The sequence below is a fragment of the Eubalaena glacialis genome, chromosome 8 (assembly GCF_028564815.1).
Source record: "Eubalaena glacialis isolate mEubGla1 chromosome 8, mEubGla1.1.hap2.+ XY, whole genome shotgun sequence".
Classification (NCBI taxonomy): Eukaryota; Metazoa; Chordata; class Mammalia; order Artiodactyla; family Balaenidae; genus Eubalaena; species Eubalaena glacialis.
The window spans coordinates 82,709,069-82,723,994 of NC_083723.1; the positions used below are offsets into that span (position 1 = coordinate 82,709,069).

The 14,926-nt window shown below is 37.8% G+C and overlaps 1 protein-coding gene across 1 annotated transcript; it reads right to left on the reverse strand.

The window, feature by feature from the left end:
- Positions 1-561: 561 nt before the first annotated feature.
- On the reverse strand, positions 562-1,575 carry NEUROD6 (neuronal differentiation 6). The gene has a single exon (XM_061197890.1). It carries the CDS (start codon positions 1,573-1,575, stop codon positions 562-564), a length of 1,014 nt encoding a protein of 337 aa, XP_061053873.1.
- Positions 1,576-14,926: the final 13,351 nt, after the last annotated feature.

The window sequence follows — 14,926 nt, forward strand, 5'->3', positions numbered from 1 at the left end:
TCCTTAATAAAAAGAAAATTGCATAGCTTTTTATACTGTTGTACACCCTCAAATGCATCTTCCAATATCATTGTCAGCTTAGTGTTATTCTCAATATTTAAAATGTTCAATTTTTCAGAGATACATTGTATATAAATTCCTAATAATTATAAACACATCATTTTATTCATCTGATTTTTAATAACATGCATTTTTATAATTACTGTACAACTGAAGTAGACACTGAATTATGCTGTGTGCATGTCTTTATTCAACAGTATATTCTTAGACACCTTGTTCAAACAAATTAAGTGAATTTAAAAGAAAATAAAACATGAAAAAAAATATCCTTCCAGTAGAAACAGAATCACAGTGCTTTACAGACAAAAGGAAAGGAAAAGAAGTTCTCATAGGAAAAGAGATTTATTATTACATAGAAAATTCTCACAATAGTTGAAACACACTCCAGAAACTAGTAAACACCTTAGCTAGAGTTGTGCCTATTACTCAGCCCACAAGCATCTGCTTTGTCTTAATTAGAAGGGGGAGGTGAAAGACCACTGTTTATTTTCATTTTCCTCATTAATTATGAAAAACTGCATTTAATTCATCTTGCATGGTGAGAGATTGGCTGCGCAGATGTAAGTCGTAAGGGAAGTGACTGTCGGTGGGCAACCTGAACATGGCACCCTGCCCAAGGGGACCCCTGGGTGGCACTGCACAGTAATGCATGCCGTAATTGTAATTTTTGCCATAGTCCAAGGTTTCTTCTTGCTTCAGGGAAAATATCCCATTATAGTTAATTGGGGGAGGACTTAAGGGACCCTCAAACTGAGGGCTGGCACACTCAGGGGAAGTGCTTTCATAGAAGGATTCATACGCACTACAATAATTGTAGGGTTTCATGGACTTGGAATTATCTAGAGTTCCATGCCCTGGGGGAGGGGTGAGCTCAGGGCTGTGGTAGGGCGGGTAGAAGGTAGAGTAGGGTGACCTTGTGTGGTGTGCCGCCTCCCCACCCTGACCCATCAGGAAACTCCTGGCATTGAGCTGCAAGCAGCCTGCCACCAAGTTTGTAGTTGGCTGGGAAAGACCTTTGCATAAGTTTTGGACGAACGTGAGCAGATCAGGTCTCTTGCCGATTCTCAGAATTTCAGAAAGTGCCCAGATGTAGTTTTTGGCCAGTCGTAAAGTTTCTATTTTGGACAGTTTTTGGGTTTTAGAATAACAGGGGACCACTTTTCTTAAATTGTCCAGGGCGTCGTTGAGGCCGTGCATCCTGTTCCTCTCGCGCGCGTTAGCTTCCTGTCTCCTGAACTTGACCCTCTCCAGTCGGAGCTTGGTCGTCTTTTTTTTCCTAAGACCCCTCCTTCTGGGCAACCCATTTTCATCTTCCTCTTCCCTGTCTTCCTCCTCTTCTTCTTTCTCAGTCTCTTCTCCAGGGGCCCTTTTGATGCTCTTTCCTCGAAGGACAATCTGTTTGGAAAAGCTTTCTGGTTTCTTAATTTGCTTCTGGTCCTCGCATTCTCTAGAAAACTTTCTGCACATCTGGGATTCTGGCATTACAACTGACTCATCAAACGGTAGTGTTAACATGGTTCTCTAATCTTAAATTACCTGAAAAAATGCCAGCACAATATTTAAAGTGTTTTCATTTTTAAAGTTTATACACTTAAAGCATATTCAATGACTTAATCATAAGAATACAAAAACATGAGAAAAAGACTGATTTTTACATTAAATAAAATTTTTGAGTTTGTGCAGCCTAGTAATTATTAAAGAAAACAATGACACATGCAATAGGATTAATTTATACCAAATTATCAAAAGAAAATAAAACAGGAAGTATTTATTGTAATACCACCACCACCTCCATTTCTCTTTGATTTTAAACTGATTTTTAATACACGAAAAGGGCAGTGAAATTCAAACAAATGCAAAACATGATATAGCAATGCAGAATTTCATTAATTCCAATTCCCCTGAGTGCAAAATGAGAAGAGGCACCAGTTTTTAAAATAAGAAATGCTACCTCTCCATTAGCTGACAAATTTGTGGAGATTTATTTTTTAGAAAGAAAATAAGCCTTAACTTTATTTGCTGTATTATATAACTGTGAATTTAGATAAGTGGCTGTTGAAATACACAAATTTAAAGAAAAGATTAATCAGAGCCAATTTAGAAACTGCTTTCTTTCTGATCCGTAAAGAAACATGTAAAAGAGCACTCTTTTCCCAACCTTCACCAAAAGAAGCGTGGGGGAGGATTAGGCTAATTTGGGATAAACTCTATAAATAAATTTTAAAAATCACTGGCATTATTTTAAGTCAAGAAAAATATTGAGACTGCTTTTCTGTTTTAAATTTTTCTCAGTGTAATTGTCTGTTTACTGCTGTTCAAATCATCCTGACAAAAAACACTCTCGTAGTGTTTTTGTTCTACGAGCCACAGAAGTCTCGCTCCAGCTAATATCTGACAGGAACGGTCCAAGGATTCTGACTGCAATTGTGCACGTGTATTCAGAATCCGGAATGAAAGGGGAAAATAATTTGTGTTTCAAATGCAATTTTGGCTTTCGTTTGGCGAAGCAGCAAGTATTTTCATCTAAAGTCTTCAAACAAATAGGCATGTTAAAACAGAGACTTTTTAATTTAACAATCTCCAGCTCCCTCAACACATACACACACACACACACACACAAACACACACACACAAACTCTTAATAATGTCCACATACTTGCAGTTACATAATAGCCGTGAAAGTATGTGATAATTACATCATAAGAATGAAATATGATAAGAAGTTATAGATGACAAAAGACCATATAAATACTATAAGACAGTGACACTGTATCTTTAAATACTTGCATGCAAAGCCAGCATCAATTGAAGTATATCTTTATTTATATTACCTTAGGTTTTAATTTCATTCAATAATCAGTTTTCATTTTGGATCTTCCACATCTTTTCAGGCTGAGTGTCGCATCGTCTCCTGGAGTCTCTAGATCTGTGTGTATCTGCACTATCTCATTGATCTCTAAAAAGTGACATTGATGCCAACTGCCAGAGCTGGTACCCATGCCATCTGCTAGTGACGTCACAGGGCAGAGAGAACCATGTGATCCTCTCTCTTGGGACCTTCATTCTGCACTGATCATCTGGCATCCCTGTAAGTGGGTACCAGCATTCATGCATCAACACAGAAGGTTAGACTGATAGGAAAAAAATCTGCACCAGCCTTTCACATACAGTAGGTGCGTTTCTCCTCGAGCTGCTTCGGCTTCACTGGCAATCTGTAGAAAGAGCTGTGTTAGTGTTCAGTTTCGCCCTGCCAACGGTGCAACTATTAGGTAGTCGTTAATATTCCCTTCATATACAAGGTGGGCTTTTGTGTGAGCGAGAGGGTTTTTGTTGTTGTTGTTGTTGATGTTTTGTAAAGATCACCATCCCGTTTGTGCACCTGGGTACCCAGGGAAGGAAAGCCGTGAAAAGGAGCTGAAATCAGGAAAATGGTCTTGAGATGCTTAACCAAACCAAGATTTGTGTAAGCGAACAGGGATCAACAAAGGTCTCCTTATTTCCTTTCATGGCATGTAACTTATGGGTGTGTGTCTGTGTGTTCTCTTATTGACATGTAAGACTTCTGTGCTTCTTAAGAATTTGGAATAAAAGAACAGTTTCTCCATCTGGGGTCTGTGAAAGACATCCTCAGATGCTCCCCTTTCTACACTTGCTGGTATCTTTCAACAACTTTTCAGAGAGATTCTTTGTATATCTGTGTAAAATGCAGAGACAACTGCAAGCCCACTGTGAAAGATTTCAAACTACATTCTTATGTCCTCTACCCAAAGTCACAACTTCACTCTCTTATTCCCCTCTCTTTACAGCCTTCACTGGCCTGTTCCTTCTCATTTCATTTCATATCATATACAATGAACATAAAAATTATCACTTAGGTTTTTGTCTTTCCCTAGCATTTTGCTAAGTATTTTAGGCAAAGGTTAGCTTTCCTATTTTTTGGAGCTTTCAGATTTTTCTCTTTCTCCTAAAAATCATCCCCTCACATTTTCCCCCCTCTAGATCAAAATCATTTTAAATATCTTCTCATCCCTGTATCAGTGTCCAGTTGTTTTTCTCTGTCAGATTTATTTCATATTTATCTTTTTCTTCCACTTTTCCCTTTTGGTTTCTTAACAAAAGCAGGGTACAAACAGTTAAGCAAAGCTGGCAAAGCCTTACAGATAAAACGAACTGTGAAGCCAGAGGCAAACCTTGCCTTCTTCTCCTTTTCTCTACTCCCCTGCCACCACCAGCCCCCTACCCCTGAAATAAAAGGACATTTTATTTCAGGATTGCCTGTCACTAAAGTTAAAAGGGTGCTTTAAAAAAAAATAAAAGTTTAAAAATAGACAAACAAACCTTTGTTGTTTGACAACTGAGTAATCTCTTTCTATAAAGTGAGACAGTATGCTTTTGGTATTAAAGTAATCCCTGGCAGAGTTGTAACTGTTGAATCTGTGTTAGCATTCCCCTTATAAATCCCAGTTTTGAAAGGTTTAAAATTCTGCTGCTTTAATGCACTTTGGTTCCAAATTGGCATCGGGGGACTCAAGCTAAATGCAATTTTTCTCCTGTCATACCCCACTCATTTCCGTCTCCCCACAAAGTTACCTGACTTTGCCTGGACTGTTCGAGAAAAGATGGGGAAGTTGGCAAAAAGAAGAATCATGCTAAGTAAAGGAGGGTCATTTTTTTTCTCTCAATGGTCTGGTAAAAAAATGCAAATTTAAAATAAAAATAAGGCTATAAACTCATAACTTAAAATACGGGGGTAGGTTGGCCTAGCTCATGTTTTTTTAAAAATCAGACACACCAAAGGCATTTCAAATTTGTTGTTTAAGGGGATTGTCCTGGTAATGGGTGCGTTAAGTGTATTTCATATAGCTTTTGGTTCAAAAACTACACACACTTTTTATATCAGCACAGAGAATATCTATAGGAAGACCAGGTGCAGAATTTTGTTTGTTCTCACGAATGGTTTACTTTTTAAATGTAAAAGAGCGTAAGTATCAGAGTCACAAGCCACAAAGCAGCCAGCCCTGTCATGAATGTTGCATATTGCACCATATTCTAAACTTGCAAAGTCTCCAGAAGCTGCATTGTATTACAGGCATCACAGACATGAAAATCAAAATCCAAGGAACAGATAAAGTGACACATTAGTAGAAAATTATCACCGATGTAGCTCATCCCAAGGATAGATTTTATATTTTATCTTTGCGATGTGCAGACAAATGAGAAACAGCTTTTCCATGAAAACATTTGGGGCTGTTCTATTTCTGCCTTTGAACATGAAATAAAACCCTTTGGTGGTGGTAGTGATGTGGCGAGGGGGGTGTATAGAATCTGTGTTGAGGTTTTCTGAGTATTAATCTATTGTTTGCAAGTCTTAGTTTTTTTTTTTTTTTTAAAGGGAAGAAACAAAAAGTTGTTATGTCAAGATTTAGCAAGGATTCAGTGTGTTTGTACAATAGTCTTTCAAAAGAAATTTCGTTATGCATTTTCTACTGTAGTTCCAGATATGCAAATGTCTGTGCTGTTAATATGCATTCATAACATACACCATAACGGCTGTTCTACTCTCTGCTAAGAAAGCATGTTAACACCAGTACTCCAAACAGAAATACATTGTGAGTTATAGACAAATACTCGGAGTATAGGGAGTGTATCATCACCATTTCTCATTTTGTGGCAATCACTGCACACCAAAGTTTACATCTATAACTCAATTTAATATTAATTGAACTGATATGTTCTTTGCTTCTGAGGCCATGACATTTTTTAATAGATTTTTAAAAATTGCCCAATGTCTATCTGCCTGCCTCTGTCTTGCTTTCACTGGGTGAATGTTCATATTTCATTTATAAAAATGACCCAGAGAAAATTTAGGTATAATTTGACTCAGTTGCAAGGCAACAGAGGCGTAAAGTCTAAATTAAGACTCAAGTGTTGTTATTTTTAGGTCATCCAGTTGGTACCTGTGTCTTAGCAAATGGGAATTCTGTTGACTCTCTTTTTCACAATCCCCTCATTACTTAAGAGATCAGTTTGGAACATGACAAGCATTTTTCTCAGCTCTCCAAGGGTATAAGGCAGCAGAATGTAGACCTGGGCAGGATCAGGCAGCAAAACCTCAGGACCAGAGTTTTTTTCCCCAGAAGTAGGGTACTTCCTGAGATAGATTTTGGACAATTTTCTCTATTGCCTTTTTTTTTTTTTTTTTTTAAAGCTTTTAGACAAATGCTTCAGGGCAGCCTGGAAGCCTGTGAACCAGCCCAGTGTTAATCCCTAGAGTTTTAACTCTGTGATCCGCATTGCCTTGAAAGAGTTTTATGGCTGTGGCAGAGCATCCCACTTTGGAAAACAGCCCTTGGGGTTTAAATAGAGGTAATTTAACTTGTAAGACAAAACACAAAACAACCTTATTCCCCTTGAAACTTTAGAGGGCTTAAAAATATAATTTAAACTAGATGTCTTAATATTTTGTTTATGTGTATTACACGAGGCTTACTTAGACTAAACAGGTAATCTGGAAATAAAGCAACATTTGGATTGTTTTTTAGATTTCTTTCAGAGTGAAGACTAGAGTGAATTGTACTATTATTATGCAATTTTAAAATATATGGTTGTTTATGCCACTCACAAAATGCTGCAACATTCAGTCTTTGACTTTAGTCTTTGCACAAAACAGCACGGCAGTCCTTTCCAGAAATACCTTTCTCATTTTTCTTCCATGAAGCATACTTTTTATTTTACTCACCAAACCGCATTTATTAAATTCATTTTCTAATTTGTTATCAAATAAGGTCACCTGAATCTGCCAGCGAAAACTTCTACCAGTATGAGAAAACCAGCATTATTGGACTGAGTTATTATACTTCCAGCCATTAGTAAAGAAATGGTGTTTTATTAACTTTTGTGATCTTACTGTAAGAAAATGTAGTTTCCTTTAGGCTTTTACAAATATTAAGAATGATTTATTGTCACTGATTACTATTTTTTATGCTGCTGAATTCAAAATTATTGCTATATTCCAGTGTTGTAATCGTTACTTATAACATAGAAAACAGAAGTGCAGTTTGTCTTTTTTCTGTTACATGAATCCATTTTGTAAGATTGGAGTGGGTACTTTATAAGGAGATTTTTTTTTGCAAAAGTTTATGCAAACCGCATCTTGAAAATCAAGTTTTATATTAGTTGCTTGTATGATGACATGCAGGCTCTCTTCACACAGGGGATTCCTGGATGGATTTTAAGAGGTTCTGGAGCTTCCTAAGATTATGTACAAATTTGGCATATATGTACATATGTAAATTTTTCTAAAGAAAGGCTTTCTCTCAGATTCTTAAAAAGTTGAGAATCACAGCAAGAATTTTGATGACCAACTAACCTTGCTTTAAGTCTCATCCTGCTGTTTAATAGCTATGTGTCATTCATTTATTCATTCATTCATTTATTCATCCATTCAACAAAGGTGTACTGAATATCTCTTTTGGAGTAATTCTTGACTCCTCTTTTTCACACCCTAGAACCAAATGTCTGCAAGTTCTCTCAGTACTATCTTAAAACTATATCCAGGATCTGACCACTTTCTGGCAATTCCACTACTCCTACCCTGGTCCAAACTGCCTTCATCTTTCACCTGGCCTAAATGGCACCTGGGCTTTCACTCTTGGCTCCTTACATTCCGTACACAGTCCTCAATTCAGCATCCTGAGCATCTGGTTAAAACATGAATCAGATTGTGTTCCTCTATGCTCGGAAACCTTCAATGGCTTCCCCTCTCCCTCAGTCAAAACCTAAACTTAACAGAGGCCCAGAGGCTTCCTCTGGCCTTTCTGATCTCACCTTCTACTACTCTCCCCTTCACTCACTCAGCTCCAGCCACACTGGCCCTCGGCTCTTCCTCACACTCTCAGGCACGCTCCTACCTCAGGATAGTTGCACTTAGTCCTACTTGGAATCCCCTTCCATGGTTTATTCTCACATTCTTCATCTCTGCTCAAATGCTCCTGTCAGGGAGGTCCCCTTTGACCACCCTAGTTTACACTGTACCCCTACCCCCATCTATCCCTCTCTATCCACCTTCCACCAGTTTTGCTTTTCTCAGTAGGGATTATCACTTGCTAACACAATACATGTACTTATTTAATGTGTGTATTAATCTGCAGTTCTAGTGCCTGCTCATGAAAGGCCATAAGTACATACTTGTTGAATGAAGATATTTGTTCCAGGCACTGGGTTAGTGGTGGCTATTCAATGGCGTGTAGAACAGCCATGGCAAAATTGTTGGGAAGTTTACAGTCTAAACGGTGGGCAGGCAATGAACAGGTAAACATAGAAATGTGAAATTTACATGTTGGTGGCTACAGAGAATCATGGGAAGATCTACTGGATTACATGGGAAGCTTTTTCTGAGTCATCTTTTATGCTGAGCTGTGAAGGAAGAGCAACAGAGGCAGGAGTACTTGTGGAATGTCTAACGTTCTGGGAGGACCAGAAGGGTCAGAGCACAGTGAGAGTAAGGACCAGACCATATGAGATTGTGAATTGGTGAAGTATTTGGAATTTATTTCAAAGGAAGACATTGAGGGTTTAAGGCAATTTAAGGTTTGAAAGGATCACTCTGGATGCTTTGGAGAGAAGAAAAGAAGAAACAGGGAGAGATTTACAAAGCCTATGAGAGTGGACAGAACAAGAGGGGCCTGGCTGTGGCCTGGATTAGAGTGGTGGTAATGGAAATGGAGAGAGGAGGCCTGGAAATATATTTTGGAGATACAGTCAGCAGAACTTACTGATAGATGGGCGTGGATTAGATGTGGGAAAGTTCCTTAACCTCTGGTCCTGATGATAATGAACAGTACTCTTTCACGTGTAATCTGCCAAGCACCAGGCTAAATGCCTCATTTACAGTTGACCCTTGAATAATTTGGGGGTGGGTGATAGGGGTACCAACCCTCTTCACAGTCGAAAGTCCATGTATAACTTATAGTTGGCCTTCCACACACACAATTCCTTCGTATCCATGGTTCCGCATCCTTGGGTTCAATCAACGGTGGATGGTGTAGTACTATGATATTTACTATTGAAAAAATTTGTAAGTGTACCCATGCAATTCCAACTGTGTTGTTCAAGGGTCAACTGTACATTGTCTCATGGGAACCTTGCAATAAGGTAGACGTGACTATCTCCGTTGTAGACTCCATGAAACTACACGGCTCAGAGAATTAATGTACCCACAACTGCTCAGTTTTTAAGTGGGAGAATCACGATTTGGACATAAGTCTGTCTGAATCCAAATCCTAGTTTCTTAACAACTCACACTTTACTGATTTAAGTATTAAATGATCAAATGTCAATGAACTGCCTAGAACTGTTTCTAGTACAAAATAAATCCTGAATAAATAATAAATATTAGATGAAGTAGAAAAACTGAACCATGAATCTATTCACAAAATGAAGAATTATCGTATTAATATATCTGGTGACTTAAGCGTTTTTACTATACATTTGTCTTTTAGAGCCATGTGCATAGACAGGTAGATCAGTAGACTGCCATGTATGACATAATCCTATAACAATGATTACAGTCGTCATGACTGAGCTTCTGTTTGTCTGGAATAGTTGAGGGTTGAGTTGTTCATTTATTCTTTCATTCTTTTTCATTCCTTCAACAAAACACTTACATTTGTGTGTTACCACTCTAGATATTATTAGGAGAAATAAAGATAAACAACAAGGAGCCCCACCTCTCAAGGAAGTTAGAGTTGAATTAACACACAAAATATGTCCACAATATTCAAATTAAAAGCAGAGTGAGCTTACTATGATAAGAGAGTTTGTTGGTAGGGAATGAAGAAAACATTTGAGTAGAGTTTGCAAGTATTTGGAGAATTATTTTCATTTGAAGTATAATAAAGACTGAAAAGCACACATGACAATAAGTACACAGCTCAATTAATTTTGACAAATTGAACACATCTGTGTAATAAGATCGTGATCAAGAAACAGAACATTACCAGAAGCCTCCTTCCTGCCCCTTCCAGGTACCCAACACTTTTCCCCAAGAGAGAGCACTATCCTGAATTCTAACAGCATTGCTTGGTTTTGTTCATTTTGTACATTATATAAATGGAATCATTCAGTATATACTTTTGGGGGGTCTGATTTCTTTATCTCAGCATTTTGTTTGTGCAGTTTATCCATGTTGCACGTAACTGTAGAATGTTCATTCTCATTGCTGTATAATATTCAATTGTATGACTATATCATAATTTGTTTCTCCATTCTGTTGTTGACAAGTGTTTGGATAATTTCCAGTTTGGGGCTATTATAAGTAGTGTTATCCTAATACAAATAATTTAGTAAACATATATACGTTAGGTGTAGTCCATTCCTAGGTATATATCCAACAGAAATGCATACATGTATTCTGCATGTGTAATTTTAAGAGGAATTCGGAATAGGACATTTAGAAAGAGTTAATCTTTGGTAATTACCTACATGATAGTCACACACTTTCTAAGATCATTACACAAGATCAGTAACATTATCCCAAAGCTATAGAGTCTGTTACCAATCTACAAGTATTTATTGAGTGATTCCTATGCAACAAGCCACTGTGATACTGGAGAAAGACAGTAGAAGACACAATCCTTTCCTTCAATGACTCAAGAATCCTGTTTAGGAAATGAAACTAACAAACTTAAAGCATTGAGATGCATGAGGGGCAGACTATGGCATAGAGTATCAAACAAATGAATATTTGCTTTGTTTATGTAGTATCCTTTAGGAAGATAGTGCAAATTTAAGATTATGCAGAAGGTTTACCAAGGACATATTTCAAAATACTTGCACTTAAAGAGTACTTTAGTTGATTTTAAGTTTTAAAACATGAAGGCTAAATTATTGACTAACATTTGATCATGTTAATATTGACTAATATTTTAATACTTTCTTTGTACCAGCTTTTCTGCATATGCTATATAATTCTTACAACAGCTGAGAGGATTATATACATAAGCAGACCAGTATGGTAGCTAAAGCATAAGTACATAAGCAGATAGGGATGTGGTATCGGGAACCAGAACCCCTGGTTCTAACACTTTCTTGCTGGTTGACTCTGACTAAGGTCCTATGCTTCAGGTTTTCCATCCGTCAAATGGGGATAAATATATTCTTATCTCACAGGTTGTTGGATGTACATGGCTATAATATTAGCTGGCACATAGTAAGCCTTGCATTATTATTTGCTGGATTATTTTAAAATAAGAATGGGGGAGGTTAAAAATAAGGCATTTATGTGAAATAATTCCTCAATTTTTTGTGAAGGAAAGGCTCACGTCTATGGCAATGTCCTCTGGTTTTCCAAGCATTCGGGTTATAGGTGGAGAGCACATATTATGTTGTCAATGAAATCAATTATTTTGAAAATGTTATATCCTTTTGCTTACAAATTTAGCTCCTTGGGCCAGGAAATATAGCAAAATGTTAAAGACAAATACCATCTGAGGGAAGGTTGAGCCAGGCTGCAAATATTTAAGGGACTTGAGCTTCTCTGCTATGAATACTCCATTTCTTTCCTATAGAAACACTGAAGACTTTGCACTTTGTCTCCACCTACTTTTGAATTTTTTAGTGGCTTTGATGGAAGGAATACACTACACACCCAGACGATAAACAGACTGAAAGCGTTTCTAGTCCTAATGTTTACGTGCTTGCAGATATAAGGCCATGAGATGACTTTGGAAACTAAAGCATTAGATTAAAAGGCTAACTTTGCTAATGCCACAGATTCAAACGCACACAGGCACAATCCAATCACCCCCCAGAGACCACATGTATTTGTCCCGAGATCTGCCATATGCAGGTAGAACTTATAACTCCTAGATCACACTAAAAAAAAATCATTGTTTACACCTATAGCAATAGAATAAGCAGCAAACTAATCCTACACAAAATGAAAAAGCCCAAATCATTATTTGTCTTTTTGTATTTTAGACTTCTGGTTGGTTTGCTCTGTTTGGCTGGCAAATCTCATCTAATTACAGTATATTTTTCATTTGTGTTTTAAAATAGCAATCCGAACCCACTGTTATTATAACATATGTGGTAAGTTGTTGTTCCTGGGGTGGTAATAAATTCATGGCGATCCATTCACATCCTCATGGGTTGGAATTAATCTTTCTCCTCTGATTTCCCACTACACTTTGTGGTTCTATTATTGTGCGTAGCATAATTTACTTTGTAGTGGAGCTATTTGTGAATGCATCTGTCTCCCCAGCTAGATCGTGAGGACAAAAACTGTCTCGGATTTCATTTTGTTTCATTCTGTTTGTTTCATTCTGTTTTGCAGTCCCTACGTCACACAACACGCTGACTTGTACTTAGTAGGGACTCAATCAATATTGATAGTAGAATTGAATTGATCAATTGTAGTCATAGCACATTTGACTGCTCACCTTAGAGCAATGAGGCAATTGATCGAATGACTACAGTCGATCAATTGTAGTCATAGCACATTTGGCTGCTCACCTTAGAGCAATGAGGCCCATCTGTCAATCAAAGCTGTAATCTTTTCTTTATTAACACCATGGCTAAGCGATGAAGTAATAAGTCAGTGACAGAGAGCTTTATGCCTCACATACCATAAGTTAAATGGTAGATTATATAATTCCTTAAGCAGGAAAAAATCCTTTGGAAAGCATGAGGCTCTGAGGTGGCAAAAATGATCAGTAATTTTATTCAGCCTACGTGTGAAGATTGAACCCAGATATCTCCTTCCTATTTTTTTTTTTAATCCAAAAAGGCTGCTGCAGTGCTAATTATTTCTTTCAAAAGCTAGAGTAACTATTTCACTAAGCAGTTTGCAGTTCATTTTGGCCACCAATACTGGTACAAGATCCAGTCTAAGACTGTGGCACATGGCTTTCAATTCTCTTATTGGCCAGTGTCATTTTCTGCAGGAAATATATCATTATCCCTTTGATTCAAAGATTAAGCATTCCCCAGGCTGGATTTTCTACCATTCACAGGATATAAGTTTGGCTTGTTAGTGGCGATGATAACTTGCAGTACACCAGCTCTACTTTTCCCCCTGTTACTTTTTTGGGAGATATTGATATAAAAAAGAATGGAAGGGACCGTCCTCCGTCATGCTCCATCTGGCCCTGCTGGTTACTTGGCTGCTGAGGCAGTGCATACGTTTGGTGGACTGATAAGGAATGGGAAATCCACGATATTAATAACGATCCTCTTCTCCAAAGCAAAAATCCTTCCAGATTAACATGTCTCTTACAAACAGTCCATGTTGGGAGGGGGCTGAGAGAGAATCAGTGGAGAAAATGAAACAGAAGTAAGTGAATATATTACGTATTTGGAATTAAAGACCAGACAGGACACCTAAAGATGGCATGTACTTAACAGCTGCGATTATTGAATGTCTAGCATGATAAACCAATAGAACACGGTGCCTGTCCTTAAAAGACTCCTGGTCTTTAGGGGCATTTAGACGCATGTAGACACATCCCTAAAGTAGTGGGGGGTAAGAGTCATTTATAACAGTGGTCCCCAACCTTTTCGGCACCAGGGACCGGTTTCGTGGAAGACAATTTTTCCATGGACAGGGTCGGGGCGGGGGGGATGGTTCAGGCGGCAATGCGAGTGATGGGGAGCGATGGGGAGCGGCAGGTGAATCTTCGCTCGCTCGCCCACGGCTCACCTCCTGCTGTGTAGCCCAGTTCCTAACAGGCCTCGGACTGATACCAGTCCATGGCCCGGGGGTTGGGGACCCCTGATTTATACGACTCCATAGAAGAAGTCTGTCTCTTTCAGGTTTGAAATGATCCTAGACATTTTTGGTAGTGATGGCAATAAAAACATAACAGCCCATTGGAAATGTGGATGAAATTAACATTCTTACCTGGAAGAATGATAATTTTTCTACAATAGGAAAGAGCAGATTGAAAAGGAAATTTTGAAATGTAACTCATGAGGTCTTTGAGAACTTGGTTTTTAACTATTCTTCAGGAGACTGCAAAACTTTATTTTCCATGAGAATTCTAGTCATAACTAAATAAAAAGTGAGAATTGTATAGATGAGGTGGTGTGGCGTTTAATTCAGAATGTCTGGGCAGCATGGAGTTATGACTTTTGTGGGCCCTAGATACTTTGCTTTTGTAGGTCCTGTCCTCCATAAAAGAATAATACAAATTATAAAAATTATACTTGGTGATTGTGTTGCTATATAAGAAGTATAATCCAAGATTGGTTGTATTATTATATGAATAATTATATATATGTATATATATACAATAATATATATAAACATATATATGTTTATATTTTTTATTCTTGTGTACTGTGCTTAATGGATAAATCGACCTATCCACCTGTCATTGGAGATAGGGCCTTGCCAACAGCACTTTTTAAACCTCCACATGGTTGAGAATCTCTGTGCTTTGGGAGTTACCCACTAACCTACAAGGACCTTAGGAATACCTTTTAGAAGTGTCTGCCTCTTTTATTTCCTTCAACTTCCAGTTTTCATAAGCCACCCACTCTCCATATGAAATACACCTGGTTGGAGGACATAGCAGAATGGGTATACTACTAAGACTGCCAGACTTAGCAAATAAAAATGCAGGACACCTAGTTGAATTTGAATTTCAGACATATTTATGTATGGGACAAACATACTAAAAAGTATTCATTGTCTTTCTGAAATTCAGATTTAACTGGGCGTCCTATATTTTACCTGGCAACTCTATATGCTTCCTTTATTCTTGGAACCCCAAGTTGCTTTTTCCTCGTAAAATGAACTTTCTGATTAACATGCTATGCACTAATAAAGTGTTTTCCAAAGAATGCTCTGTAGACTGTTAATGAG

Excerpts from the sequence above, each read along its gene's own strand:
- NEUROD6 (XM_061197890.1), bottom strand. The coding sequence starts at position 1,575 with ATGTTAACACTACCGTTTGATGAGTCAGTTGTAATGCCAGAATCCCAG.